The sequence below is a fragment of the Glossina fuscipes genome, unplaced genomic scaffold (assembly GCF_014805625.2).
Source record: "Glossina fuscipes isolate IAEA_lab_2018 unplaced genomic scaffold, Yale_Gfus_2 61, whole genome shotgun sequence".
Taxonomy (NCBI): domain Eukaryota; kingdom Metazoa; phylum Arthropoda; class Insecta; order Diptera; family Glossinidae; genus Glossina; species Glossina fuscipes.
In genome coordinates, this window is record NW_023998433.1 from 1,452,554 (window position 1) to 1,480,117 (window position 27,564).

The 27,564-nt window shown below is 32.5% G+C and overlaps 1 protein-coding gene across 5 annotated transcripts; it reads left to right on the top strand.

The window, feature by feature from the left end:
• Positions 1-195: 195 nt before the first annotated feature.
• Positions 196-26,428, top strand: LOC119637789 (protein I'm not dead yet-like). Of its 5 annotated transcripts, XM_038034084.1 has the most exons (11): positions 196-512; positions 608-618; positions 21,248-21,275; positions 21,359-21,494; positions 21,760-21,876; positions 21,965-22,113; positions 24,755-24,943; positions 25,000-25,458; positions 25,521-25,896; positions 25,960-26,097; positions 26,168-26,428. In XM_038034084.1, exons 3-11 carry the CDS (start codon positions 21,268-21,270, stop codon positions 26,306-26,308), a joined length of 1,713 nt encoding a protein of 570 aa, XP_037890012.1. In that variant the 5' UTR covers positions 196-512; positions 608-618; positions 21,248-21,267; the 3' UTR covers positions 26,309-26,428. The 5 variants fall into 5 exon arrangements, with proteins under 5 accessions (XP_037890012.1, XP_037890010.1, XP_037890011.1 ...); XM_038034082.1 differs by lacking the exon at positions 608-618; XM_038034083.1 differs by lacking the exon at positions 608-618 and having other exon boundaries at positions 196-483.
• Positions 26,429-27,564: the final 1,136 nt, after the last annotated feature.

Genomic DNA, 27,564 nt, shown 5'->3' on the forward strand with positions numbered 1-27,564 from the left:
AAAAAGACTTGTATATCAACAGAGGCATCAAAAAATTAAGGTACATATATTCGACTCTCCATTCTTACTCTCAATCAGACATCGGTGCCTTCCATAAGAACACAGCAAGTAAATTTTACTCTGTGAAAGTAAAAATAATTGTAAACAACAGATGGCGTTAACGTTATTGCATAAGTATGCATTTTAAAAACAGTTTGCTTTTTGTTGTTGGCTTGGTAACATTTAAAATCGGAAAAGAAAAGCTTTGATTAAAATATATTTTTCTTTTTGGACGATAAGGATGTGTAAATAAATATACGTTAATAAGAGCAATGTCGAGATAGTGTATTCCTTCATTGTATCTGTGTTTACAATAAGCAAAAACAAGAAAAAAAATTAGAAAACTATCAATTCTCTAAAATATTCCGAAAAGATCCTTAAATGTGCCTTGAAGTATTAAAAAGGAAAATATAATAAATACATTTAATTGAGAAAGCAAATCAGGTGAGCGCCTGAAGTCATCCCATCAAAGGGTAAAAATTAATGTTTTCCAAAATTAAATTCTAATAATAATCTGGTGTAAAAAGTGGAATTTTGCTTATTAAATAATTCAAAATATTTACTGCAGGGTACATTTTGGTTAGTATGACGTGACAATTATCATAAATATTAAAAATGTTCCTTATTGTTATTGTTATGTAGCTAACATATTTAGTTAACACGTTTTTACCATTTCCACTGTCGGATTTTGTCTTTAAATGTTTTAACGTGTATTTTTTTTTCCGTTTCGTTAGCAATATATTTATTGATACAGTAGTAAGTGTAGGATTCTATGATTAAGTTGGACAAATGTTAAAAAGATGTTAGTCTATATAAATAGTTAATTATAAATTTATTACACAATTACAACGCACTGGCTTAAAAATTAAATATCGGCAAACTTACAAAAATTGAAAACTTTCTTAAACCGGTTTTTTTCGTTGAAAATATCTCTTTAAAATAATATTTTAATTTATATATAGAGGCGTGCAAAGCCAGCAAAACTTTCAAAATATAGCAAAACTTTCAAAAAAATAAATACGTATACATATATATATGCATTTATGTATTATGTCCGCGATGATATATATGTGCATATACATGTGTGTAATCCACCTTATATAAATATAACTCACCATGCATACGCACACATCATTTCGCCCTCTCTCGAAGAATAATACAATTCTTTTATGTTAAATGTATCGTGCAGTCGCACTCACTTTCATTTATTTTTTTATTTCGTGCGGAATATAGACAGTTGGAAATCTCAGGTCTGCTCTTGTCTTACCGCGTAATTTTCTGTATATACAATGCCTATCCTAACTATTGGTTTGTTTGGTTTTTTATTCATTTTTTTTTGTTCTTGAAGTTAAAGAGTTGGCGTATAAATCCTCACATTTAATAATAGGTGTGTAAAAAAGATGTAAATTAATTTTACATTCTTTATATATTTAGATCAGCAATTTAGAGCTCAAGCCTCAGAAACCGATATATTAACCATAGCGAGTTCCGTATCTAAATAAGTGTGGAAGTAAAAAAACTCCCGATTTGGAATTGGAAATTGAATGAAGTGGGATTATGAATTAATAGAGTCACGCCCATCTATTCTGTTAACAGTTTAATAGTGATGTAATCGAAATCGCAAAGCTAAAAGCACAAATTCCAAAAAAAAGCTAGGTTTATAAATGTGTTGGAATTCGCTCCCACAAAGCTTCAGAGTAAATCTTAAATAAATTATTAAGAAAGAGATGACTAATGCGAAAAATTTAAGATCAAGTTTAAGGTTCCGAAAACATTTTCGAATTCTCAATTTTCAAAAAAAGTAATAAAAGCATTTTATTAATTTTGAATAAAGTGATTGATGAATTCTACACTGACTGGAGAAGTTTGAGATAAAGTTTTGAAGTATTTATTGTCATTTCAACAAACAGGTAGATATGGTCGATTGTTTTGATCAAGAAAAATATTGTATATGCCATATGACGTTGTCTCCGATTTGCCTTGTTTTGTGTTACAAAACTTAGCATATTTTTATTTGAATGGCATAGACGTTAAATTTGGATATCCACAGTGTAGGCAGATAATATCTGCCTTGAACTTTCAAATGATTTAAATAAATGTTTATACGCGATTTTTGTTTGCCCTGCTAAGTTCTATATTTATTAAACCTTAGAGAACAAAAAGAAAAGTCATTTACTTATCAAAGTTTAGTATCAGCAAAACTTGTCTGAAAAAATCTCCAAAAGTACTTTACTTATTATATAGGATGGCACTATGGATGGGTAATTTTTTACCCTTTTACTATTTCACTCCTCTAGTTTGTTTTTTGAGATTTGCACTATGTGCTGCTCCTACTCGTACGTTTTTGGCTCTAGATTTCCTGGATGAAAATGCAGTAAGTGACAAAAACGACAAAATGTTGAAAATCGACAAATCGTGAAGAAACAAAACCATGAAAAATGCAATCAGTTTTCAAAGCAAGGAGTATTCGCTTTTTTCTAGACAAAAAAGAAAAAAAAGAAGCGAATTCGAGATTCGACAAAAAACCGTATTCTAGTACTTGTTCAAGTTCTGTTTTATTTTTCGATTTTGTTGTCGTTTACTTTCGCATTTATTACCTTTTTTTTTTTTTTTTTTTTTGTTTTGATAAGAAAGAAGCGCAGCTGTATTTCTTTTATATGTTTCATTTACATATGTATGTGCTTATGGCGTGTTTTCTGTTACATATTTACATATGCAGAGATGTGTACGTAAATGCCTGCGTATATATTTGTTTCAATTGTTTTCAAGTAGGTCACTTATATTGTCTGGCGAAAAAGAAAAAAACGTCTAATTTTCTGTATTTTCCTTTTTGTTTAGTTAAATTGCCCATTGCTCAAGGTCAAGTGTAATGTTGAGATACGCACGCACAGACAGAATCTCATTTTTAAGACCAAAGGACCTTTAAATCTATACGTTTTTATGTATGAAATTTTATTAAATTGTAAATATACATGATATTGTTTTTTTGCGTACATACCCACAAGAAAAAAGGAGAAAAAACTTTTTTTACTTCCACAAATAGTTTAATAATTTTCGTATGTCAGAGAAAACTGATTTAATTATACATTTATATCAAGGCTCAGTATTATTAGAAGATGCATATTTTTTGAAAATAAATAAACAATATTAAAATGTGCTCCCTTTTAAGCATTTTTTATTTAGTTTATTTTTGTGTTTTTTTATAAATAAAACGGAAAAATAAATGCTGTTAATAATTAAAAAAAAAAAAAAAATAGTGAAACGTTTCAAATGAGATATATTGTCGGTTCTGGTCATTTTAATTATCTTTTCTAGCAGTATACCGAAAATTTTCAGGTCAAAATGTCTCCTGCAATACTTCGCCGGCTTCTTTTTTAACAACAGATGTTTTCAAACACATTTTAGTGCATCACCATCAAAATTTTCAAACAAACATGTTACAAAGTATTGCATCACATGTAAGGAATTTTTCATTATAGGATATCGCCAGCGTCAAAATCTGTTTTCAATATCTTCATGCTTTTGCTTTCCAAGAGGAAAGAAAAAACCGACTTCTTTTTTTTGAATGTGCCAAAAACTGCTGAGCAAAAGATGTTTGCTTTTTTAAAATGACACGTAACAAATTCATTTGAATTATCACTCAAGACTTTAGTCAGAGCCGCATTTTTAAAATATGGCATTAACAATTGACCGAAAATATGCGTTTCATGAGTACCCTTAAATTTAAGACGTCACTTGAGTTTCTCTTCTAATTTGCCCTTCTTCTCAGGCCGTTTCTAAAGTAGAAAAAATTAAAAGTGAAATGAGGGTAGGTATTAAAATTTGAGTTTGAAATTTTCGGGCTTTATTTTAAATTTCTTGCCGTGACTTGAGGGGTTTGTGACGGGATTATAACACGATCGCTATACGGTGCAAGATTTTCGAGTAAGAATGAATGCGTGAAATTTCACCGCAGATAGAGTTTTTACGCTTTTAATCATTATCGTAACACACGGCCGGACTGATAAAGATGTGAAATATAACTGTATTTAATAAAATCATTTCAGAGTAATCTTAAGCTAATAAAGCAGCATATAGTGTACAAGGCATCTAGGCAGCACCTTATCTATGTATATTAATAGCTGTTGTCAAAAAATTTCCGAATGTTTTTAATAAAAAACAAAATAATACCCGTCGCCATGTCAGATATATATAAGCTCTATTGTTTTCCCCTATTTATGAAGAACAGCCAGCTTCTATTCAGTTTCATTTATCAGTTTGGCTCAGCTGTTTCATTAAATCACCCAACAATAGATAAGGTTGTCGACCTAAACGCAATACAGTACAGTAACACAGCGACAATATAAAGCAAACATTAAAAGAACATAACAAAATAAAAATAATTTATACGCTTATGTGTGTAATTTGAAGATATATGTAGCGCCCTTTTATAAAAGTCTATAAATTGGGAAAGAAAATTAGAATAATTTAGACTTATCTCTTATGGATGGATTCATGTTTGGTTCTATAGAATGTAATCATTTAGTTGTTGCTTAAAGAGCGTTTTGTGCACCGATAAAATAACTTTTCACTTTTTATAATCGATATTTCTTATCACTGATAGCAGTGTCACATAGACTTTAAACAGTGAGAAACTGATAACGTCAAATTGTAAAACTTTATGTGACGTGCTTTATTTTTTCTTGTTTTTTTTTTTTTTGAATTTTTAGTTTTAAACGGGATACTGCTTCTAACGGCATTTTTACAACCTTTTGCTTTTTGTAACCTTTATTTCTCCGTTTGGTAATGTAACCAGGTGTTAAGTGTTTCCGTTTATATATATATTATATATTATATCTATATTGAAAATTATTGTCATGCAACGTCACTTAAATTGAATTAGAAACAATTTTCGAACTTTACACATTTAGCAAAATTTCTCCACGAAATCGTTAAAAAAAAAAAATGGATACATAGGAGTACATTGAAACCATGGTTTACGTTGCTGATTAATACCAAAAGGCGGAAACCGAAACTGATTTACATAATTGTTGACATATTATATATGTATATAAATAATTCCGCGGCGGTTTTCTCATTCTTTTACTGCTAGATTTTTCATTCGCTTATGAAGTTTATGTCAGCTAAAATTTATGCCGGCATCTAAAGCTTTCGGTGTTCGACACCATGGCGTATGTTTCTAAGACGAATGAAAGGAAAATCGATTTACTTTACTTTTCCAAACGATGCACCTGTAAATCAAAAAAAAAAAAGATTTTGGTGCGAAGCTTAAGTGCGGAAATCTTTTTGCGTAAAATGCTTTTGTGAAGTAAAATTCAATGATGATATATAATTTCTTTTTATTATGACTTTATGAGCATTTTGATTACGTTATGTTTGATAGTTTTCGGATGAAAGTTAACTTTAACTGTCATGCTATTTTTCAAGGTCTGCTGCCATCTTTGTTAGTTTACAACATTCTACGCTTACAATACCGAAATTTAACTAAACATTCTTACTGATAAAATGATTCTTATTAACATTCGATCGTACAAAATATATATAGTAAGTACACAGTCAAACATGGACATTCAATTTATTTTAAAGTTAGTTATGATATCCGAAATCTGGTTGAATATATTCTCTAAGGATATTTAGAAGACCATAATTTAATCGATATATGCAATGAATGCTATAGCATTTACGATAATGTAGATCAAATGTTCCAGCCAGGATGACATGAATGCTGTAGCATTTATATAAGAGAAAATATGAGAAAAAGGGACGATGAGAGAATCTGCTCTCTTTCTAATGTACAGAAATTTACCAATTTAACGAGTGCTTTGAGTAAATTTGTAAGGACTCAGAGAAAAATGATATGAAAAACCTAGAGAATCATTTAACCAATACTTCGGCAAATTATAATAATTAAAAACCCGCAGAGTTACATAATATTAGATGAAAAACAATTGTCCTTAAAATTTGAATGTTGTAGCACTCATGTTATTCAAGTCCGCGAACGTGTTAAGTAACGCGGTGTTCGTCTGTTTTATTAGTCGGTCGGTAAGTTCGGCTGGTACAATTGATGCAGTATAAAACGAGTTCTTTGTCAGTCGCTATCATAATCCAGCATTATGTAAAGTCGTGATATACAGTTTCGCTAAAATTTATGATCTCACTTGCCGCATTAAGTTCAGACAGAAAAGTAGGCGTGAGGTGTACATAGCTGCTGCCAAGCCTACAAAACGTGTTTACGTGTCGCAACACTATTTAAAATAAATTCCGGGTATCCTACGTGAGAGCTTTTATTTTATTTTAGTAATTTTTTCTCATCTAGACAGTGAAATAGGTCTGTGGTCTTCAAAATTGAAGTGAAAAGTGTTTTGTAATATTTTGCTGTAAAAATGGATTTTAGAGATAAATCGCAGTGTTTGTCATTTTTATAATAATATTAGAGGCACATCCAAAGAAAAGAGGAGACTAGTTCATTAGTTTCGACATCAGGAAGAACCGTAAAAAATTTATTGCCGTATGACTTGGTCGGACACAAAACCTCGTCATGAACGGTTTAGAGTCGCTAAAAATGTATTGAGAGACGGGGAGCGATTAAAAAAACTACTCTTACTTTCGATAATCGTAATAATAATTTTAGTAAAGCGAGATTCCTTCGGGTAGCCTAGAGGGACTTCCTCGTTGGTACGTTTTTAAGTGCCAATCTATGAAGAAATATAGCTCGGAAACTTGCTTTGCCCAGAAAAGCTGATTTGGAGAAGCGGAAAGACTTTGCTTTAGTTCATTGGAATTGTGGAAAGGTTGAGAAATATATTATGGAGTGACAAAATGAATACAAATTTTATTTGGGAATGATGCGAGAAGAAAAAAAACAGTGAAAAGTAGTGGAGAAAATCTTATGGTCTGAATCTGCGTTTCTTGGGAGGACGCCGGCCCGTTACATCTCATAGATAACACTAGACATAGATTTGCATATAAAAACTTGCTGGAAATTGTAACCCTAGCGTAACCTGAAGAAAACATGCCACTGCTGTCGAAACTTTAGAAAACATGAAAACGTCATTTCAGGAGCATAAATGTCATAGAATGGCTAAGTCAGGCTCTTAGCATTAATCCTATTGTAAATTTTTGGGGAGAGACACACACCTATTTTATGTCCATCTGTGTACATCGTTTTGATCGCACTTAGTGTCCGTAATCAGTCCGTAATATTCCTATGTTCAGTTCATTCATTCATCAATTCATTTATTATTTAGTTGATTATATGATATAATTTCAAAAAAAAGCGCACAATCTTTTCGAAACATTGCTAAAGTAATATAAAAATGATGCAAAGCGAGGCTTTAATGTATTGAATCATAGTTATTAGTATCATATTCGGGGAATGTTTTATTTAATTTGTCAATTACTGCCAGTTAACATCGTACCGAGAGAAAAACTTATTGTGACAACTTGTGATTTTGTTCAACGTACGATTCATACAATCGGCGAAGGGAGCGAGTGGAGAGAGAGGGGGGAGATAAAGAGAGATAAGGAAGCAAGTCAAGAAGATTTCACATATTATGACATGTTTGTGTAAAGCATAATTCACAATTAGTTGAATAAATGGCTTAATATTAATGTAAATAAACGCTAAACAAATGCGAAATTGTTGTGTGGTTGCTTGCTACTGAAGATAGCTCAGAGATGAGAGTAAGTTTACCTCCTTAAATAATTAACAACAATCGTTTGTAATCTATATGCATATAACCGACGGTTATAAAATGAACGGTAGCTTTTCATTAAGTTTATAACTTAATTAAATTACAATAAAAACTAAAGTCGACTGAAGATAAATTAAAAAAAGTTTTTACTTTTTAATAAATTGAAAACTGAATCATCTGTTTTACTTTTCATTGGAATACTTGTTTTTTTTTTTTTTTTTTTAAAAAAATTTGATGTATATAGTTATATTTTAAATTAAAAAAAATTTTGCGGGCTTCTTAACGCTTATGTAATAGCTAGAATTTATAACTGATGCAACTTAAGCTGAAAGATAATAACACCGGTTTGCTTTTCAGCGAGTTTTATCATTATTAGCTTCATAAAAATTGTGTCTCTAACTAAAAACCGGTTAATATTTTTATTATGTATGTAAATATTCAAAGGTTCATAAATATTTATACATATATAAAACAAAAAAAAAAAACAAAAAAAAAAGGGAAAAGAAATAAGTAGAAAAGTTGCCTTGCCTTGTCTTTGGGTTGAACCTTTGATACGTAGTAAGAAAGTCATTCCCTGCCATTTATTACCATTAATACATAATTAACATAAACAATAATTCAAATGTTATTATTATTATTATTTTAATTTTAAACTAATGAATTGAATTCTTAGACTAAAAAAAAGAGACATTGAGCACTAGCAACACAGGCTATCGGCTCTCAAATGTTATTTTAGTAACAGGGCTCTTCTGTGATTGATAAAGTCTAGCATTTTCTATTTGGTGCTAATAATTTTCAGAAATAAATAACATTGAGTTAGAGTGTGATGTCGCTTAGCACGGGTCCTGTTTTCTCATTTCATAGTGTTAGCCGTGCTAGTCCTCTAATACGGAAACAATGGGAAGAAATAAAACGAATAAGAGAATTATATTGTCATGTCTTATAATAGTTCTCGTTAAAGAGTCTCTTATTACGTTAGTTACAGACCTGTTTGTTGTTTACATCGATTTTTATTCATAAAATGTGTACTTAATGTCAATAAAAATTGAAGTACAAGAGTTGTGTTTGCGTTGTCTTTTTAATCATTAAAATTTTTTATGGTATTGCGAGAAACTTCTTCTACGATGGACAAGCTTCAGAGTCGCGCAACTTTAGGCTAGTCCTAACCTTATCAAGCTACGCAATAATGCATGCATTTCAACCAGAGAGATAAGGCGTCTGCAGGCTTATGAAAATATTCGTGGCGTCGGAGGTGAAGATTTTTTATCGAAATCAATAGCACGTAAACGGTTTGCTCGTTTCGTAATACCCGTCGCTCTGGCCAACGAATCGTTAATAAGGTCTGAGCAATTCTTGAAAAAATTGCGAAAATTTGTTGCGTCTGTTATCTTAGAATATCGCTGGGAAACTAAGCATCGAATAGAAATCAATTTGGAACAGGTTGCATGTTTCAGAAACAAAGCTCGGTATTTGCTTACTACATGAATAAACAGCGAAAGATTTCATGGAGCAAATTTCTAGGGGAGCATCTGACTGCTGAAAAGAAACAAAATCGAATCTATTTTGAAGCAGTGAAAAAAAGGGAATTAAAGGGCAGGACGAATATGGAAATAATGTGCGAACAGATCGTGGCACATCGTGAAGCGGCATTAGCTATGGCAGAGTTCAGATTGATGCCATGTAAGATACTACTGTCTTATGGTAAAGTTGGAAGGCAATCGCGAACTTTGATTTGTAACTGAAACTTTTCTATTTTGATATTTTCTGCATATTCCGAGAATTGTTTGTATATACCACTCGTTTTCACATGTTCACATAATTCACATTATATTCGAAACATAGACCTCTTTATTAATTAATTAATAAAAATCCGGTAATCATCCGAGAAATCCAAGAATAAGCGTTAATTCAATTAATTTAACCAGTGATTGATATTTTGTGAACAAAAAAATTCATCCGTACACGAAATTCAAGTACACGACACCACGACAATCGAAGAAAACCGTTAACGTCACCTTAGTCTTTGAAGGACTTTGGCATGTTTTTCCCGATCTTGGCTTACCTTTTGCATGATGTTAGTTCCATAGCACTTCTATAGTCGTAGGTATGTAGATTAAATGAATTTTTTTTATTATATTCAACTTGGATGGGCGGTGAAATAAAAGATACCTCCCGGGATTGGGTATAGGGGTTTTTTAATGTGTTTTAAAAACATCTTTTTTTTTTTTTTAAATATATATAAAGAACAAATTTCCTGAATTACTATTCTATTGCCTCGTCTTCGATCAAAAGGAAAATTCTCAAAAATATGTGTTTCTTAAAGCTATCATAGTGGATTCTATCTTAAAAATGTCATGAAATTGTATTTACATTCCCGTCACAAATCCTCAGTGTTGAAGTTATGTCTGACTTTTAAAAGTCGCGAAAAACATTCCGAAGCCAAGGAAGGTTTTCGTTTGATTTGACGTCATCATAAGAGAGGACTTTTTAGGGGAGAAGCGATTGTAAATCTAATGTGCAGTGGAATTTTGCTACGGAAATATTTATAATATGTACAATTTATCAACGGAAGGATAGCATTACAATATCCGCTTTATCAAGCGATGCTTATGCGCAAGCAAAATCTAAATCAAATTTTACAAATCTATTACTGAGACGGAAGGGAGCGTAAAACATGTCGCTAAGCGCCTTTAAACCAAGGAGGGCAAGTGACAAACAAAAATCAATCTTTATTTTGAATATTTTCATTAAATATCAATAACACATATATTATATAGCATATCGAGCGCTTTTAAGAGGCAGGTGTTCAGATATTATCGTTGTTTTTTTAATGTTTGTGTTCTTGCTATAAATTGGTTTCAATTATTATAAACAACTGTTGCTATAGACTATAATCGCATTTAATACTTTGTAGACGGAAGCAAAGCAATATTTTCTTTAAAAAAAATTTTTAGAACAAAATGAAATATTGCTTTTCTATAATGTTCGATTGGCATTGTATATTTTTGGGGTTTTCGTCCGAGCACCCATTAAATATCTATTCAAATTTTTCATCGTTGTGCCTGTTGTAGTTGTAGAATAGCGGGAAAGCCTCTGCAAACCAGCGTTTTTCTCAGAGTGCGTCCTCGGATCGAGTTGGCCCATTTGCAAAGCAAGCGTAGGTATCAAGAACTTCCAATGTATTTCCCAAACATCTTGATTTGTGCAAGTAGATAAAGATGCCTAGATCGATTCAGAATTTCATATGTACATTTTACAAGATCTTTACCGCTTCCTTCTGGGTGCTGCAAACGTATGGTAAAATGAATATACCTCCTTCATTGAGTAGTTGGTAAGAAAAAGGAAAAACGGAAGCTATAATATATATGTTTCCTACGTATGTTTATTGCAAAATACTTTGTTAACTATGTTATTTGGTTATCTGGTTTGTAGCCAGCGTCTTAGTTTGTTCTATAAAGCATTTTTATTCGGTGTTAACCTAAACACTGTGCTTTACTATGGGCATTGTTATAGACGTGGACTCTTTCATTCAATGCTGATCAAGATAATATACATATTTTATAGAACTCTAATAGATAGAATTGTTTGTTACAAACGGAAGGAGAAATTCAGTATTGCTTAAGCTGTCAGCGGCGAGAATAAATAAAAAAAACAATAGTTCCGTATTGGAGGACCATTTACTTCCGCAAAACTATTAATAAAAAAATTTCATAGAAAATATTATTGTACGACGGATTCTGTAGGTATTAAAGCTAAACGTGAGAGATAGATAAATCAACGATAATTGTTTTGGATTAGCGCAATTAATCATGAATTTATGGTAACGAATAAAAGTATTTAGCGGATGAATGTTTTCCATGCGCACGCTTATCCGAACTATTATAAGCATAGCTGCTTTCATATAGAAAAAGTAACTGATATACATATGTCGGGATTTGATATATATACATATATATGATTGAACATATACGACACAAAATATCGCCTGCAGATTACTAACGCTAGAACCTTCGTCTTAAACCGAATATAATATCTTTTTCGTTGTGTTAGCGATCTTCTCTTTCGTGAACTATTAAAAAAAGTTTGCATTTAAAACAAGTAGCAACGTTACAGTCTGACAATCCCGATCATTAGATACCCTACACCCCGTTGCCTATTACAGTTATGCACTCGGTTTCGGTTATACCAAAAATTACACATTATTTTCCTGTAAACGTATACTTTTCACGAAAGCCACTTACCCAAAACATCTTAACAATATGACATAATCCAAATTTTGTAAACTCCAGTTACTTCCGAAAAATTTTCATATTTTTTAGTTTCCGTCATAGAATACTAGAGATTAGACTTTCTCACCACATAAAGGCTTGATTTTCAAGATAATCACTGTGTTTGTTCGGGCCTAAAAAATAGACTTATATGGTCCAAATTCGCCGCCGTTAATTTCTTTGTTCAACTGTTACTATAGGCTAATTTTCATCGCAAAATATTAAAAATTAAATCTTTTTCTAAAAGGCTTACAATTCGTAAGATCCAAGAAGTAAACCCATTTACCTCAAATTTGGTCCACTTAATGTTTATGCGAAATTACAAACAAGAACAAATTTTCATCATAAAACATTCACTATTAAGCCCTTGTTGCATAAAAGGACTTAAATTTTCTGAGAACCCTAACATGCGGTTGTATCCAAAAAATAGGCCTACGTGGTCCAAATTCAGCAAGTTTGCCTTCTTTGTGAATTTATTATTACAATAAAATTTATACCCTGAAATATTGATTCAGTTTTCGTGGAAACGCTTATGGGAGAGGGAAGGGTTCAACAAATTGCTCCGGGTAAGGCAAATATTTCATAGTAATTTAGAATGTCCAAACACAATTACATAGCGAGTTTTGTCGCGAAATTTTGATAACTACAATCATTTTCCATATAACGACTTGTTAAATTTTCCTTTCCCCTAAGTCGCACAAGTAGATAAGTGACGTATGTATTGTGCATTTCTATTGATATTTTAATTACCGCTGCGTTACAATAAATTTGTTTTGATTCAATCTCATATTTGCTTGACATGAAAGCTTATGACGAACTGCACATTCAAATGATTTGTTATGACTAACTAAATGACGCTGAAAGTAAGATACAGAGCAAAAGACTGGCAGAGAAAGAAAGAGAGAGAGAGAGAGAGAGAGAGAGAGATGAAATACTACAAGATTTCAATCAAAATTACAATCAAGACGTCTTCTATAATTATAATATTTTATGCGACGGATAAGTAACGAGTTAAGGCAAATCGGAACTGTACCTATATTCGCGATGTCTTCAACCTCATCAACGAAAAATGGATTTTTTGAAGATCTGTATAACCACTGCTATTCAAAGATCTGGAAATATTTGTGGTGTCCATAAGTTGGATAATAAGTAACAAGTAAAGTATATAACTGTAATACAAAATCTACGTCGTTTTCTTTGAATTCTTTATCCGCATTCTATAAAGAATGCGGCAGAAACACCACTAATATTGGTTGGTTGCAGCCTTTTTGGTCCCTACAATGTATATCAATATTTATTTTTTATCAAATTGTTACGCAAGAAAAGAAAATTTTTATTGTTGCAACTCGTGGGAGATAAACTATGCTTTGATTAGAAGTGCCGAAACTCTCACCTCCAAGTGGTGATCCCCGGAAACGGTCCGAGCGCCGAAGAAGATTTTAAGGCATTGGGCTATTATAACTCGGCGACGAGTTTTCTGATAGATGATTTTAGGGGTTCACCGGGATAGAGTTTTATATATCTTCTCAGAAGCTATTACTATAAAGGAAAATCTAACCAGACTCAATGGTAGCTGGTTTGCATAAGTGCTACGATATAGTAATTAGTGAGAGCATGGAAATCTGGTCATGCCGGATGATACGCCCGATAACTATATATCTTGAAGAAAGGTAGTTCGGAATTGGCTAACCGGGACTGTGTGGTTGGGTCCAAAAGCAAGAGTGATGTATTACTTAGTAATACAAAGCGCAAAGTAAGGCTAAAGGCGTTGTAGATAATTTTTAATCACCACGGGGATCAGGAGCCCGCTTGCGGGGATTGATATGATGTATCAGTCAATCCTTGCGAGCTCTGACTGCTTCGGTACGGCCCTTTGGAGAGTATCGTGGTGGCTGTGGTTTTCACCATTCCATATCCATTGGAATAATTTGGAGGTGAAGATAGGCCTCACCATCTACCAGAGTGGTGGTTCATATGGCCATACACAATGAACTATCTGCGAACCTCAGGGTAAGAGAGGCCCCCTTATTAGGGGATTGTCTCTCCCCGTGGGGAGTGATCACTCAACTTAATTGAGTGCCAATGGTTGTAAGCAACTCGTCTGATTAAGGCATCAAGCCAGGTGCAGACGTTAAATCCCTCAGAGCGATTTGTTGCAACTCGTGTAGTTTAACAGTGACGGGGAAAAAACCCAACTTTTGTCGCTTTTGAACGCCGATGTGTTTTTAGTTCATTTTGTAGTGTATGCGTGTCCTTAAACCGATTTTGGCCATTTTCCATATCAATCTGTGGGCAAGGGCTTTCGATGTTTTTACTAAATTTGCAACCATACGTAATATCTTAATGTGTACCGTACACATAAACACACGCATACCGAGGGACATGTTTAATTCAATTCTGAATTGACTACTGATCGAGAATATGTATACCTTATAGGACTTTCGAAACTTGGTCCTGGGTGTTGCAAACATTTTGTCAAAGTTAATATATTTTTTCCATCCTTTAACGGTGTTTCTAATAATAATAATTTAGTGACTCAAAGTGTGAGTTCATATTACAGTATTCAACCCTGTAAATTTCAATACAATTGAGTATGCTGAAATAGTGAAGCCGATAATTTTCGGATATGTGAATTTAATCAATATAGAATATGGTACATATACATAATAATAATAATAATAATTAGAACAGTGAAACCGAGAGCTGTATAGGTTGACTCGAAACGAATATGCCGATAAAGTACACTGTGTTTTACTAAAGTCATAACTATTCAACTCACATATATACAAAGGCAACAAAACCCATATAAAACCATGGGCTGAAGGACATAATAGGTAGGGCAGTGTCTAGGGGGTGGCTCAGGGCATAAGATCACCGCGTTAATAAGTTTCGTCCTTACATCTGTTTTGGGTCTTGGCACGTCTATTTCTCAGTGTAAGCGTCTGTGATATTCTGTGGGATAGACATTGGAACGCTCCTATTACTACCGAAATAATTAGCTTCTCAACGACACGCGTGTCTACTTGCTTTCAGCTGCCGTGTTCTGGTCTCTTTTTTGACTTACATATTTATGTTAAATAAAAGTGGTGCACAACGTGCGGCAGGAAAAGGGACAAAAGCCGCAATATCAGATCGCGGATATCTAGGCTTTGCGAAATAGATATACTGTCAAAAATTTACAAGAAGCCAATGCGTAATGCCAGCTAAACTAAGAGCTTACTTCAACATTTGGCCACACTACCATTCAAGGACTGAAACATGAAGATGTTCCTATTACAATGAAATCGTAATAGAATCACATATGATCTTAAATGAATCTCTTTTCTCTATATAATTGATTTACCACTAAAATCATTATTGCACTGCACAGTTGCAGTGGTGTTCGTAATTCACTAAAATTATTCTATTAATATCTTAACTCAATTTTCCCACTAAATATCGAGAGCATATGGCCTAATTACCCGGTGAATTTATTTATAAGTGTGTTACAAAATAAAGCAATAAACAGTAGTTAGCCGAATGGTTTGAAGGGTAGATTGGAGTGCAATATTTTTTCAATGAAATTTCGAAAAAAGTTTTCGATCCACTGTTTTGCTTATAGCATTCTCGTCGTATAGCGCAACCAATATATTTGTATATGATTGTGATATATTCGTGTTTTTCACAAAAGACATAAAATTTGCACGTTTTTACCTCTTACGTACAAAATATAAATAAATTTCGTGTATGTTAATAATTTCGATAAGTATAAGCATAAAAATGGATGCAGATTTTTACGCTTACTTAATAAATATACTTATATACAATAATCACACTGTAAGTTATCACATTTGATTTGAAATTAAAACTTGTACTTACGTATATCAGCAGGCCATTAGGGGTTTTTGAATATTTTCTTTGATGGGGATATATATATTATGGGTGATGGAAAAATTTGTATATCGTAATTAAATCAAAGTTTTGAACGCTTTAAGCAAAGAAAAGGTTCTCTTAATTTAATTATTAAACAAATTTAAAGTTTCTACTGTTATAATTATACATGCACCCAATCTCAACTTACGCGTTTCTAAGAATTGTTGTTGATTGTACATTGTGAAAATATTCAGCCATATGAGCTGGCACAGCTGCAAAAATTTTAAATGATTTTTCATTAATTGTCTTTATTGATTTTCTTGCATAAATATCAGAAAACTAATATAATATAATACGTTAAAAAAGCAAAAGAAAAAAAAAAAACAGGCGTCACATAATATTCTCAATAACTTCAACTGTCTGGAATGAATCGAATTTCAAGAGTGCTGCTTGCATTTCTTTTTAAACGAATCACGCGCGTCAAACATTTTTATTTTTAAATGTATTATTTAATTTTTATATTCTACGATCGCCTTATCAACTGCGTGTGCGTTCTCTTCAAACACAAAACAAATAAATTTTTACGTTTGAACTATAGAACAATTACGATTTACATGTATATCCCCTTGAGGCAAAAATTTAGAATGTGACTTCATCGCTTCGTCGCTTCAATCGGCTTATAATATTCAGAAGTATATTCTTGACCTGTATTGGATGCTTAATCACTTTAAGCATATCAATTGACGCTAATTCCTTTCAAAAGCTTCCCGTTTTCTGTGACAATTTATAAGATGACGGCGTGACATTAAGAATTATAAAAATTATAAGAAAACATCTATGACGACTGCTGTGCAGGGGCAGAAGAGACTCGTCTACTACGATCAAGTCATTTAGTGTTTTCCCACTCAATTTATCGCGATTCTTTGCCTTTCAATCGGACTTTTGAACGATCTACCTGTAACGAAGGGCCTTTCCCACCATTGAAAATATTTTCACCTTCAGTTGGAATACACACAAAGATTACTCTCTTTCGTCCCATCTCTATCTGTAATCCTTCTTGTCTGCCGCTACATTATCTCCATGTATAGAAAACATATCCTGAATAACTGACCAAATATATATATATATATATTTATGAATTGCTAAAATTACAAATAAAGCAAAATAACAATAATATGGGTTTGCTAGAAAACAAAACTGATGCAATCCGTATTTGCAGTCTTACATCAAATCAATCAGAATATTGAATATTTCAGGCGTAGCTAGCGCATGCGGGCGTTTTCTTCCAAAACTATACTTTTGAATTACCACGGTAACCACGCTTACTCAGAAATGAATACACCGATTCTATTGAAATTTTGCACACATCTTCTAGATACGATTGATTAACTACTGCTTGAACGGTTGCTTGCTTTTTTGGTAAGACGTACACCTTATTTATTGTATGTATTTTTAAACTCAAGTTCCATTTCTTTTTCTCCTTCTCGTTCATTTAACATTAATAAACTCGTTCTCTCTTATGGATAGAAAATATATGATTTTTTTACTTGGTTTCAATTTAAGTTATCACGGATCATCATGTCCACCGAGTAGGCGTCCATTTTTTAAGAAATCTCTGTTCACCACTCCTCAAAGTTGAATTTTTTAAGTTTTGTGAATAAACTTTTTGGCAAATATTTTAATGTATTGCTATTTTACATGCTTAAAAGTGTGCATAGAGTAGACTTTTTATTATATTAAAAAAAACTTCGAAAGCCATGTAACCCGTTAACGAACAAGACCAGACCGATCTTTCCGCATTATGGCGGCCAGTTATTGTAAATTAAATTAAAAGCGTTTTATATACTTTGTGGGGAAGGCAAAACAACAATATGCTCTGTAACGGCAGAAAAGTGAAATTATCGCAAATAAAGAGAGAGAGAGAGAGAGAGTGCAAGAGAGAGGCAGAAAAAAGGATGCCGCTATTAAAATTAAATATGATTTACCCACATTGCCGGAGGATTTAATATTCCTCTACTTCGTATTTATCAGAGGCAGTGTAATACGAAAAATGAAAAAAAGACAGTACTGAGTTTTAATATAATAAAGCTGTTCGTTCCCTGTCTTGTTTTCCGTACGAAATAACCAAAAAAAAATAAAAAATAAATAAATAAATAAATAAGTAAATAAAAAACAAAACAAAACTAACTTATTATTATTAATCTTAAAACAACAATGAAGCTTTATTTAAATAAATTATTCATAAATATATTGACCCCATTGTTCGCACCATTGAAATATGAAATGCAAATAGTTCAAATGATTATGTTAAGAGTATGAGGGACGAGGTGACGACGTTGATGATTTATTACGTACATTTCTGTGCCTTCAGAATAATTTTATTGACTGCTTATCATCACTTTGTTGTCGACATCATCACTCAATGTGTGCGTTCGGAAACGCCATTTAAAAGTGAAATACGTATAAAATATTTACATTATTACATTCATGAAATATTAACGCTATCGATAACCTGCAAATTAGTTAGCAACACTTTGAATAACTTTTCAATTAACTAAAAAGCATTATTTGTGAATTCAGCATTTCCCCGAGATCTCTCCGGCGATATATCCATGTCCATCTTATGGCATATTTGCTATGTTCATAATGCTAAGCAAAGACATTTTAACTTTTAGCTTTAATCAAAGTCTCATATCATTTATATTCAACTTCAATTCCACATCTGCTATGGGACTTTTGGGAAGTTTTAACAATGATTTTTATACCCACCATTGTAAGATGATTGGGGTATACTCCTATTGTTTTTTTAATCAGCGTGAATTTCTAAGTTGATGTAAGTCAGGTCTGTCCGTCTGTGTGGTGTGTGTTCATGGCACTCCCCTGGTCGCAAAAATTAAGATATCGACGTCAATTTTAGTAGCAACATTAGAAGTTTCTGCACCGCATTGGTCAGAGCAGAAGCGCGCGGTAGAGCGTAAACTGAACGCATCCTCGATTTTTTAAGCAAAATTTTTGGCTTTTTGCTCATTACTCGGAAATTTTCCATGTCTACTTTACGAAACACTGTAGTCTTTACGTGCAAAAAAGTGAAAAAAAAAATCGGCCATGCCTACATAAGATTACAAATGATTAAATTTTAATATTTTCACTTTTTTCATATTTTATACTTATTTATCGTAAGGCGGCAAACAAAATAGATTGCTTAAAACTATTTTGCACATTCCTCAAGCGAAGAGATAGTATCCGCCTGAAAACGGGTTAACTCTAAAATGAATATGGTAGATACCACAATTAATTGTTTCTTAATAGTACCAGCGATATGGGTATCAAATAAAAGAATTTAGAGAGAGAAAAGCATAATGCTCACGAGTCCTTAACGCAAAGAAAGACAGAGGGTCTCTATGGACAAGTGATATAAAAATGAAAGTTGCATCATATATTATTACCGACGCGGTACTCCAGGCGAATATTTATGTAAAATCTCCCCAAATATCAACTTAAGAATCATCGCAGATGCTCGTCAACTCAATTAATACGTCCGTCAATGATTCCCGGAGTTACTACACGTTAATTCCAAAACAAGATCGCAACCTGTCGAAATTTAGTGTCATGTCGACGCTTTGTTTACGAGTTACCTCGTTTTTGGTTTTCGTGACTTTACTTTTGTTATTTTCACTACCGTAGAATATTCGCAAATTCATGTGTGTGATGGAAAGAATATCCAGCAACCTCAGTGTTGCTGGCAAGTTTTCTCTGTCGAAAACAACAATTTGTCAGTGGTGTACTGATTTCATCGGTGACGCTGAACGATGTGGACGCTCAAAAGAAGCGGTTGCAATAGGAAATATCAAAATTATTCTCAAAATATTTCTCGATGCATTGCCAAAGGTTGCTGATAGAATTTGACAGCCCAAAAAACAAGGATAGGCAGTGGATTCAACACTTTGCGCTTTGGAATCAAATGGCTGTTACTCTGGAACAGAAACATCAACGAGCTACTGATACCGTGCACTTGCAAAATTGCGTGAGTTGGAGTTAAAATTGCTGCCTTACCTACCTACGTATTTTTCAGACCTTATTCTCAGCGATTATTATCTTCTTTCCTCTGACTTCGGTAAAAGTGGTGAATATCCAGTGATTCGTTCTAACCCATTATCGAAACAACGAAATACAAGCTTCGTTTGATGAAGAACTATTACTGCAACCTGCCCACACGCTTTGCTGAAGACTACGATAGATTATTGTGAGGATAAGTAAGAAATTATATAAACAAAAATTTTGAATTAATCCATAACGGTATCGATTGTGAAATCGACTTCATTTTGAATTAAAGCATAGACGAAACTGTTTATCAAGCATTGAAAAGGAAACGTATTCCTTAACAGAATAAATTTTTCTTACGTACGACTCAATGTATTTTTTGTTGATTCTATTTAAGTCATAAATCAACATACGTATGAATTTATATAGGAATTCAAATGTATGATAACAAGTGCAAATCAATTAAAGAAAATTTTCAATTAAAACCCGCAAGAGAATTGCATGCGAATGCATGCATATGTTGAGTTTTTCAAGCCACTAAGGCAAACGAACGGGACGGCATTTAAGGCTAAAGTTCAATACTCGATCGTAGTTCCCGCAATTCAATACAATTCGATTCAATTTATTTTTATTTTATTTTTTTTCTTTTTTTTTTACGGAAAGTTAGGCCCACTTTCAGTTTCGATTGTCATTTACTGTTACAATACAGCTTCAATTGTTGAAGAATAAGTTGAGCTCAAGAAAGATATCGGATGCGAACTAAGTATCAATCAACTAAACATTGTTGGTTGCAGTAGTTGCAGTGGCAAAGGCGCACTAAAAGCGCAATAAAAAATCTAACGACAAATGAGTTTCCAATAAAAAAACTTATTTACCTCGATAGGTTCAAAACAGTGAAGCACTGAAACAAGATCGCACCCGAAAAGTCTTTCGCCTTTTGTTTTTGCAAGAACGGCAATCTTATATTTATGCAAATGATTTCGTAAATGCAATATAAAAACGATCAGGGTTCGTTGCTTTGTCTAACGACAATGCGATATTTTCTGTTTTGTGCAGAACGGAATGGAAATACTGTGAAGTTTTTATGATAATTTGAGTTTTTTTTCTTAAAGTTTTCACTTATTCACTAATCGGAATGCGAACTTACGATATTATCGAAATGGCAAGCAATTTTGCTGTCCACGATGCAAACTGAAAAAATGAAATCGAGCGAAACTAGGTGTTCTTGTGTGTAAGGTTGCGTGTCCTCTTAAAATATTTCGATAAGAATAAATGTTTTTAAAATTGTCTTGTTCATTTTATTGATGAAAATTCATCCTTGTTTCTTTCACATTTTTTTCTCTCTCTTTTTAGGACCTTATAGTATAGTCGACATGGAAATGTAAGTTTCGATATTTGTTTTTACCTCGAATTTCTTACATCATATGAGAATAAATATATCTGCTTTTCCTTTTTTTTCAATAGAGAGACAAGCGGGGAAAAAACGCCAATGACATGTGGCGAACGTACAAAAACTTTTATTGCCAATCATTGGAAGGGTCTTGTCGTGTTTCTGGTACCTCTTATATGCTTACCTGTGATGTTAATACATAATTCACCTGTAAGTGTTTTATGCGGTCATTTTCTTCCTGTACATTTTGCTTAGTTTTAAAAGAAAATATCACGAAAAAGCTATGAATGAATTTTCGATAAAAAAAAAAAAAAAAAAAAACAAAAATAACTCATCTATAATAATAATTTTGAAACTACAAATTACTTTAATATGTGAAGAAAAGGACTTCAATATGTAAAATAATTGAACTGAACTGTAAGTTACTGTAGCGTGTATGAATACTAAGAAGCTTGTCATTTTTTGCAACCTTTAGGAATATCGTTGTATGTACCTGCTTATAGTTATGGCAATATTTTGGGTAACCGAAGCCCTGCCTCTCTATGTTACCTCAATGATACCCATTGTTGCGTTCCCGGTAATGGGCATAATGGTATGCATATTTGCGAATTTATTGCTTTTCATGCTTTTCAATATTAATTATTTTCTTCTTTTATTTTATTTTTTTATTATTTACATAGAGTTCCGATCAAACGTGTCGTTTATATTTTAAAGACACTCTAGTCATGTTCATGGGTGGCATTATGGTCGCCTTGGCTATTGAATATTGTAATTTACACAAACGTTTAGCTTTGCGCGTTATACAAATTGTAGGCTGCAGTCCCCGAAGGTAGGCAAAGAATATAAAGCTTTCCTTATTTCATTCTTTTGCAGCGTAAACAGTTCAATTGAAATATGTATTTCAATTTAATTTATGTGAATTTTTAAATAGTATGAATATTTATCTTTTCTCTATTGCTTAAATAACCTAAAAATACTCTTTTTCCATAACCTAGCTATTGAACATATGTAAATGATGTTTAAATATTTCAAATTCTAATTAACGTTAATTTTTTTCATTAATGTATGTATATGTTTATACAGCTACTAAGGTATTCGATTATATTGTAACGTAGACCGTTTTTTTATGATTTTACGTTATTTATTTAACTCTTTTTGAAATGAAGGTCATACCATTAAATTGTGATTTCGAAGATAGTATAACGTTTTATTTGCAAAATTACAAGATCTATTTACAAATTATTTACAGGAACTTATATTTTCAACGCTTTACCTCTCGTTCTGCTCTTGTCCGGTTAAATATTCCAATTCAACTCTCTTGACTCGAGTCTCCCGACTCACTTTTCGAATGCCTTTATCATCCGCAAATATTCTACTTATGTACTCTGCTATAAATAAGTTGTCAGTACCTAATTTAATCGGGACATTTTTAATCCATTAACCCGTTATTCTGCTAAATTTCTGCCAATTCTTATTAACCTTTTCGCCAGTCGCCAGTCTGCGTGATGCAGTTAAGACGCAATAAAAGTGTACTTAGTTTTCCCCTTTCTTTAGGATGTTCTTTCTTAGAAAATCGACTAATTTTCATGAAAACTCAAATCATCAATTACGGTAATTTCGTAGCAATATATATCGTTACGCAAATCCCAAATTCAGTTCGTTCCAGTTAAGTAATAAAATCCCTGAAGAGGAAAAAACCAAATGCATATTCGCAGCGCGTCGTGCAACTACCGGCCGAGGAAAACGGATACCAAATAAGCAGGTTAACGGGTTAAAAATGAAGCTATAAAATTAGGTACTAGTAATATGCTAGTGAAGATTTATATACATACTATATTTGTGGAAGGGAGAGTGGGTAGAAAAAGAATTTCGAGTAGAGCAGTCGAAAGTATTGCCAAAAATTAATTGTGAATAATCCTACATTTATGGTAAATAAAAGAACTTGGAAGTGTATTTGGCTTGAACCAAATATTCACGATCCACTGACACGGACTGCGTATTAGAAAAGCGAATTTCATAGCAATATATATCTGTATATGCATATTCTTTTTCCTTCTGCTCTACTATATCTAGATCTGCTTGTTTCAATTTATTTTAGCAGCCAAGTTATTATTTCACATGCCCCGAAATCATTAACTTATAGATAGGCAAGTAGTCATAGAGATACTTAACTTTATATGTTCTAGCGCAATTGTTGTTTCATCGGGTTAATTGCATTACCTAATTGATTTGATGGTCGCAGTGTAGACGCATTGTTGTTAATAATTGATTAGAATAAATGCTCGTTCGTTTTATTTTAGGCGTAAAGGTCATTAACAAAACAAAAGCTGTTTTGTTAAAATAACAACTATTTTGTTAATGAGTACATCAGATCATATTCACTTAGTAGTATTCACTTAGCAGTTAAAAGCGGACTCGCTAAATATTTCATCATTTGGGGGAGTATGAATTAATCAAACCAGATTTTTTTAAACATTTGAAGCATTAGCGGGAGGAGTACACAAGGGAGGAATTGCTCTGCACCGTTTAACGATTCTTTTGCGGGCGAACTTCCATACTTTGTCCGTGACTATCCACCAACCATTTTTTCTTTGACGCTATATATTTAATTTACCATTTTTCCAAGTAGATAATAAAGAAAAGTTTATGGTAAGGTGAGGAAATAATAGAAGTTGCTATCCCACAATGAGAATAATACAACAATAGAGATATGATGTTTAAATAAATAAAAAGAAACCCAGCAAACTTTATAATGTTCTACAAGTCCCTCTGTAAAAGCTTGTCACTCTCCTATCACTACATAAAGGAAATATACTACTATCTCAATACCTAACAGAAAAGTAACGGAATGACGTTGCATTTTTTATGCAGAAATTTGCCTACCTTCTAAAATGACTCGCTCTTCGATCCCATAATGTGTTCTTAACTAGGGGCGCATAATTCAGCGTATTTGCATAGCTGATATCGGCTTTGTCTTCGATCAAAATTTCTGATTCTAATTAAAGTTAGTATGCAGTTGGAAAGTCTAAAGAAATTATTCTTAGGAAACTTTTTGTAAGCATCGAGCTTCGTATAGCGTTTCTTACCTTCATAGTTAATAAATTAATGCAATTGTCTTCACCCCCTGTTGTGTATATTAAGGTAACATATCTTTGTTGCCATCATTTAAAGGCATTGTTAAGAAAATGTCGATGGTTTTGCCAATTGGTTTTATTATAGTCCGCTAGATAGATAGATTCAAAAAAGATGCCATAGATCTCCGACATTCTTAATCGAATTATGTACAAATTATATAACTTGTTATCTAAAAAAACCTTCACACTAAGGTGAATATGTTTTTGACTATTTTTGTATTTGAAATCGAATGCATTAATTTTGATATGATTGATTTGCTTGTTTAAGATAATCCCATACATGAAATATTTAAAATTTTTATATCACGTTTCAAAATTTTTTTTTTGTCATTACAGATTACATTTCGGGCTAATATTTGTTACTATGTTTCTATCTATGTGGATCTCAAATGCTGCATGCACAGCAATGATGTGTCCCATAATACAGGCTGTTCTCGAGGAATTACAACAACAAGGATTATGTAAGATGACCCGAGAACCCGAATATCAAATAGTGGGAAATAATAAGAAAAGTGGTGAAGATGAGTAAGTTAATGAAAAAGTGTTTATAAGTGAATAACTTTTCTAAGCAAATTTTCTAGAACGCCTTATCCTTCCAAGGTGACTTTATGCTATTTCTTAGGCATTGCCTACGCATCGTCTTTAGGCGGTTGTGGTACTATAATTGGTACTGCTACTAATCTCACATTTAAGGGCATCTATGAAAGTCGTTTTCCTACATCTACGGAGACTTTAGATTTTCCAACTTTTATGTTTTACTCGGTACCAGCTATGCTGGTTTATACTGGTCTAACTTTCCTCTGGTTGCAATACCATTACATGGGATTATTCCGTCCTAAAAGTAAAGAAGCGGAAGAAGTAAAAATGGGTAAAGAAGGCGCTGAAGTCGCTCGTAAAGTAATTGATCAACGTTACAAAGAGCTTGGGCCCATGAGCGCTCACGAAATTCAGGTGATGATCTTGTTCATTATAATGGTCGTCATGTATTTTACACGCAAACCAGGTATTTTTCCAGGCTGGGCTGATTGGTTAAATGCCAAGTAAGTGAAAAATCGGATAGTTCTCAAATTTGACAATTTTCTATCTTTATATAAAATTATAGAGACATACGTAACTCTATGCCTACAATATTTGTAGTCGTCATGTGTTTCATATTGCCCGCGAATTATGCTTTTATGCGTTACTGTTTTGGGAGCGGGCCTTTACCCACAACTACTACACCATCTTTAATTACTTGGAAATTTATACAATCCAAGGTTCCCTGGGGTTTAATCTTTTTATTGGGTGGTGGTTTCGCATTAGCCGAAGGCAGTAAAGTCAGCGGTATGGCGACTTTAATCGGCAACGGTTTGGTCGGCTTAAAATCTTTGCCACCCGCGGTATTATTATTTGTTGTTATCATTGTCGCGGTATTCCTAACTGCATTCAGCTCTAATGTAGCAATAGCCAATATTATTGTTCCTGTTTTGGCCGAAATGGTAAATATTTTTATTTCGCATATAAATTGATTTTTTTAGAAATCTTTAATTTTTCTTTTTTAGTCTATTGCCATCGAAATACACCCTTTGTATTTAATACTGCCGGCCGGTCTGGCGTGCAGTATGGCATTCCACTTACCTGTGAGTACACCGCCCAATGCTTTAGTGGCTGGATATGCTAATATACGTACAAAGGATATGGTGAGTTGTAGTAATTTTTACAAATATTTTCATGAGTATTTGTATTAAATGTTTTTTTTTTTTTTGTTAGGCCATTGCTGGTATAGGTCCAACCATTATGACAATGATTGTATTGTTTATATTCTGTCAAACGTGGGGTTTGGTAGTTTATCCTAATTTGACCAGTTTTCCTGATTGGGCTCGAGCTGGCGTCTTAAATGCCACAGTCTAGTTACTCTCAGAAACTACCGTGAGAATTTCAGACCAACATTAGCATTTAATGACTTTACAATAACAATACTATACGAAATAACATCCATATATATAAATATATATTTATATATTTATATACTTATATTTATATAAATATAATTATATATACTTATATATATTTTTATATATATATATACTTATATATATTTATATATATATATATACCTATATATATATAGATAACTCCATTTATAGCGGTAAATTGTATACGTTTTATTTACAATGTATGAACAGAGTAATTTTTTATACTATGTGTACTTTAAACATTTGTGCATTTCCAAAGGCTTGTATTCTTTCCTTAATTTTATTTTATTTGCTCTTTACTATTTTTGCTTATTATTTTCATTTCTTATGTATGTTTTGCTTTTAATTTTTGAGATAATTTATAAATCAAAGTATAGAAAGTTTTGATTACATAATACATACAAAAATAAAACGATGAACATAAGTTTATATAGATTTATAAACAAATTACATGCTTTTATTTTGTAACCTGAAAACAAAAAGAAAAAGTGAGTATACAATATTTTTAAAAATTTCAAGAATAATTTACTGTTAAGCGAATCATAATGTGGACATAACCATCAAATATTACACAACAGACAACGAAACATGGAAGATTTTAATTTATGTTTGCCTTGAGGTGCAAAGGCCCTTCATTTCTGAACTAATAAAAAAGTCTTAAAACAGCATTGAAGACTTAAGTTTGTGTTCACGCTCACCTTTACATCGATTTTGCTCTTCGCAATAACTATATACATATATATATATAGTTATATTCTGTTAGTATAGTAGTAGTAGTAGTTATATTATATATATAAACTTCACCGCATATTTCTATGCATTAGAAACATTTGAGAAATTGAAGTGTGAAATATCAATATCACTCATGAGTAAGCTAATGATTTGAATATTTTGAAACACGCCCTTCATCTTATATGTTTGATGTCATTGTTCCGGATGGCAACTAACAGAAATTTAAAATCAAATAATCTCTGAAGAGCTCTATCTGTTCGACATAAATGTTTTATTAATTCCTAACCATAGGCATACATATGAGTTGAATGTAAATAATCTTCATTTAATTAACATACTTTTAGGGTAAAATGAAATTCCGCATCTAGCAATAAGTTCGAAAACGAATCTTTTAACTTCCACTGATTACTTACTTTTTGATATTGAGGTTGGTGATAGCTTAGCGGGCCTTAATATATT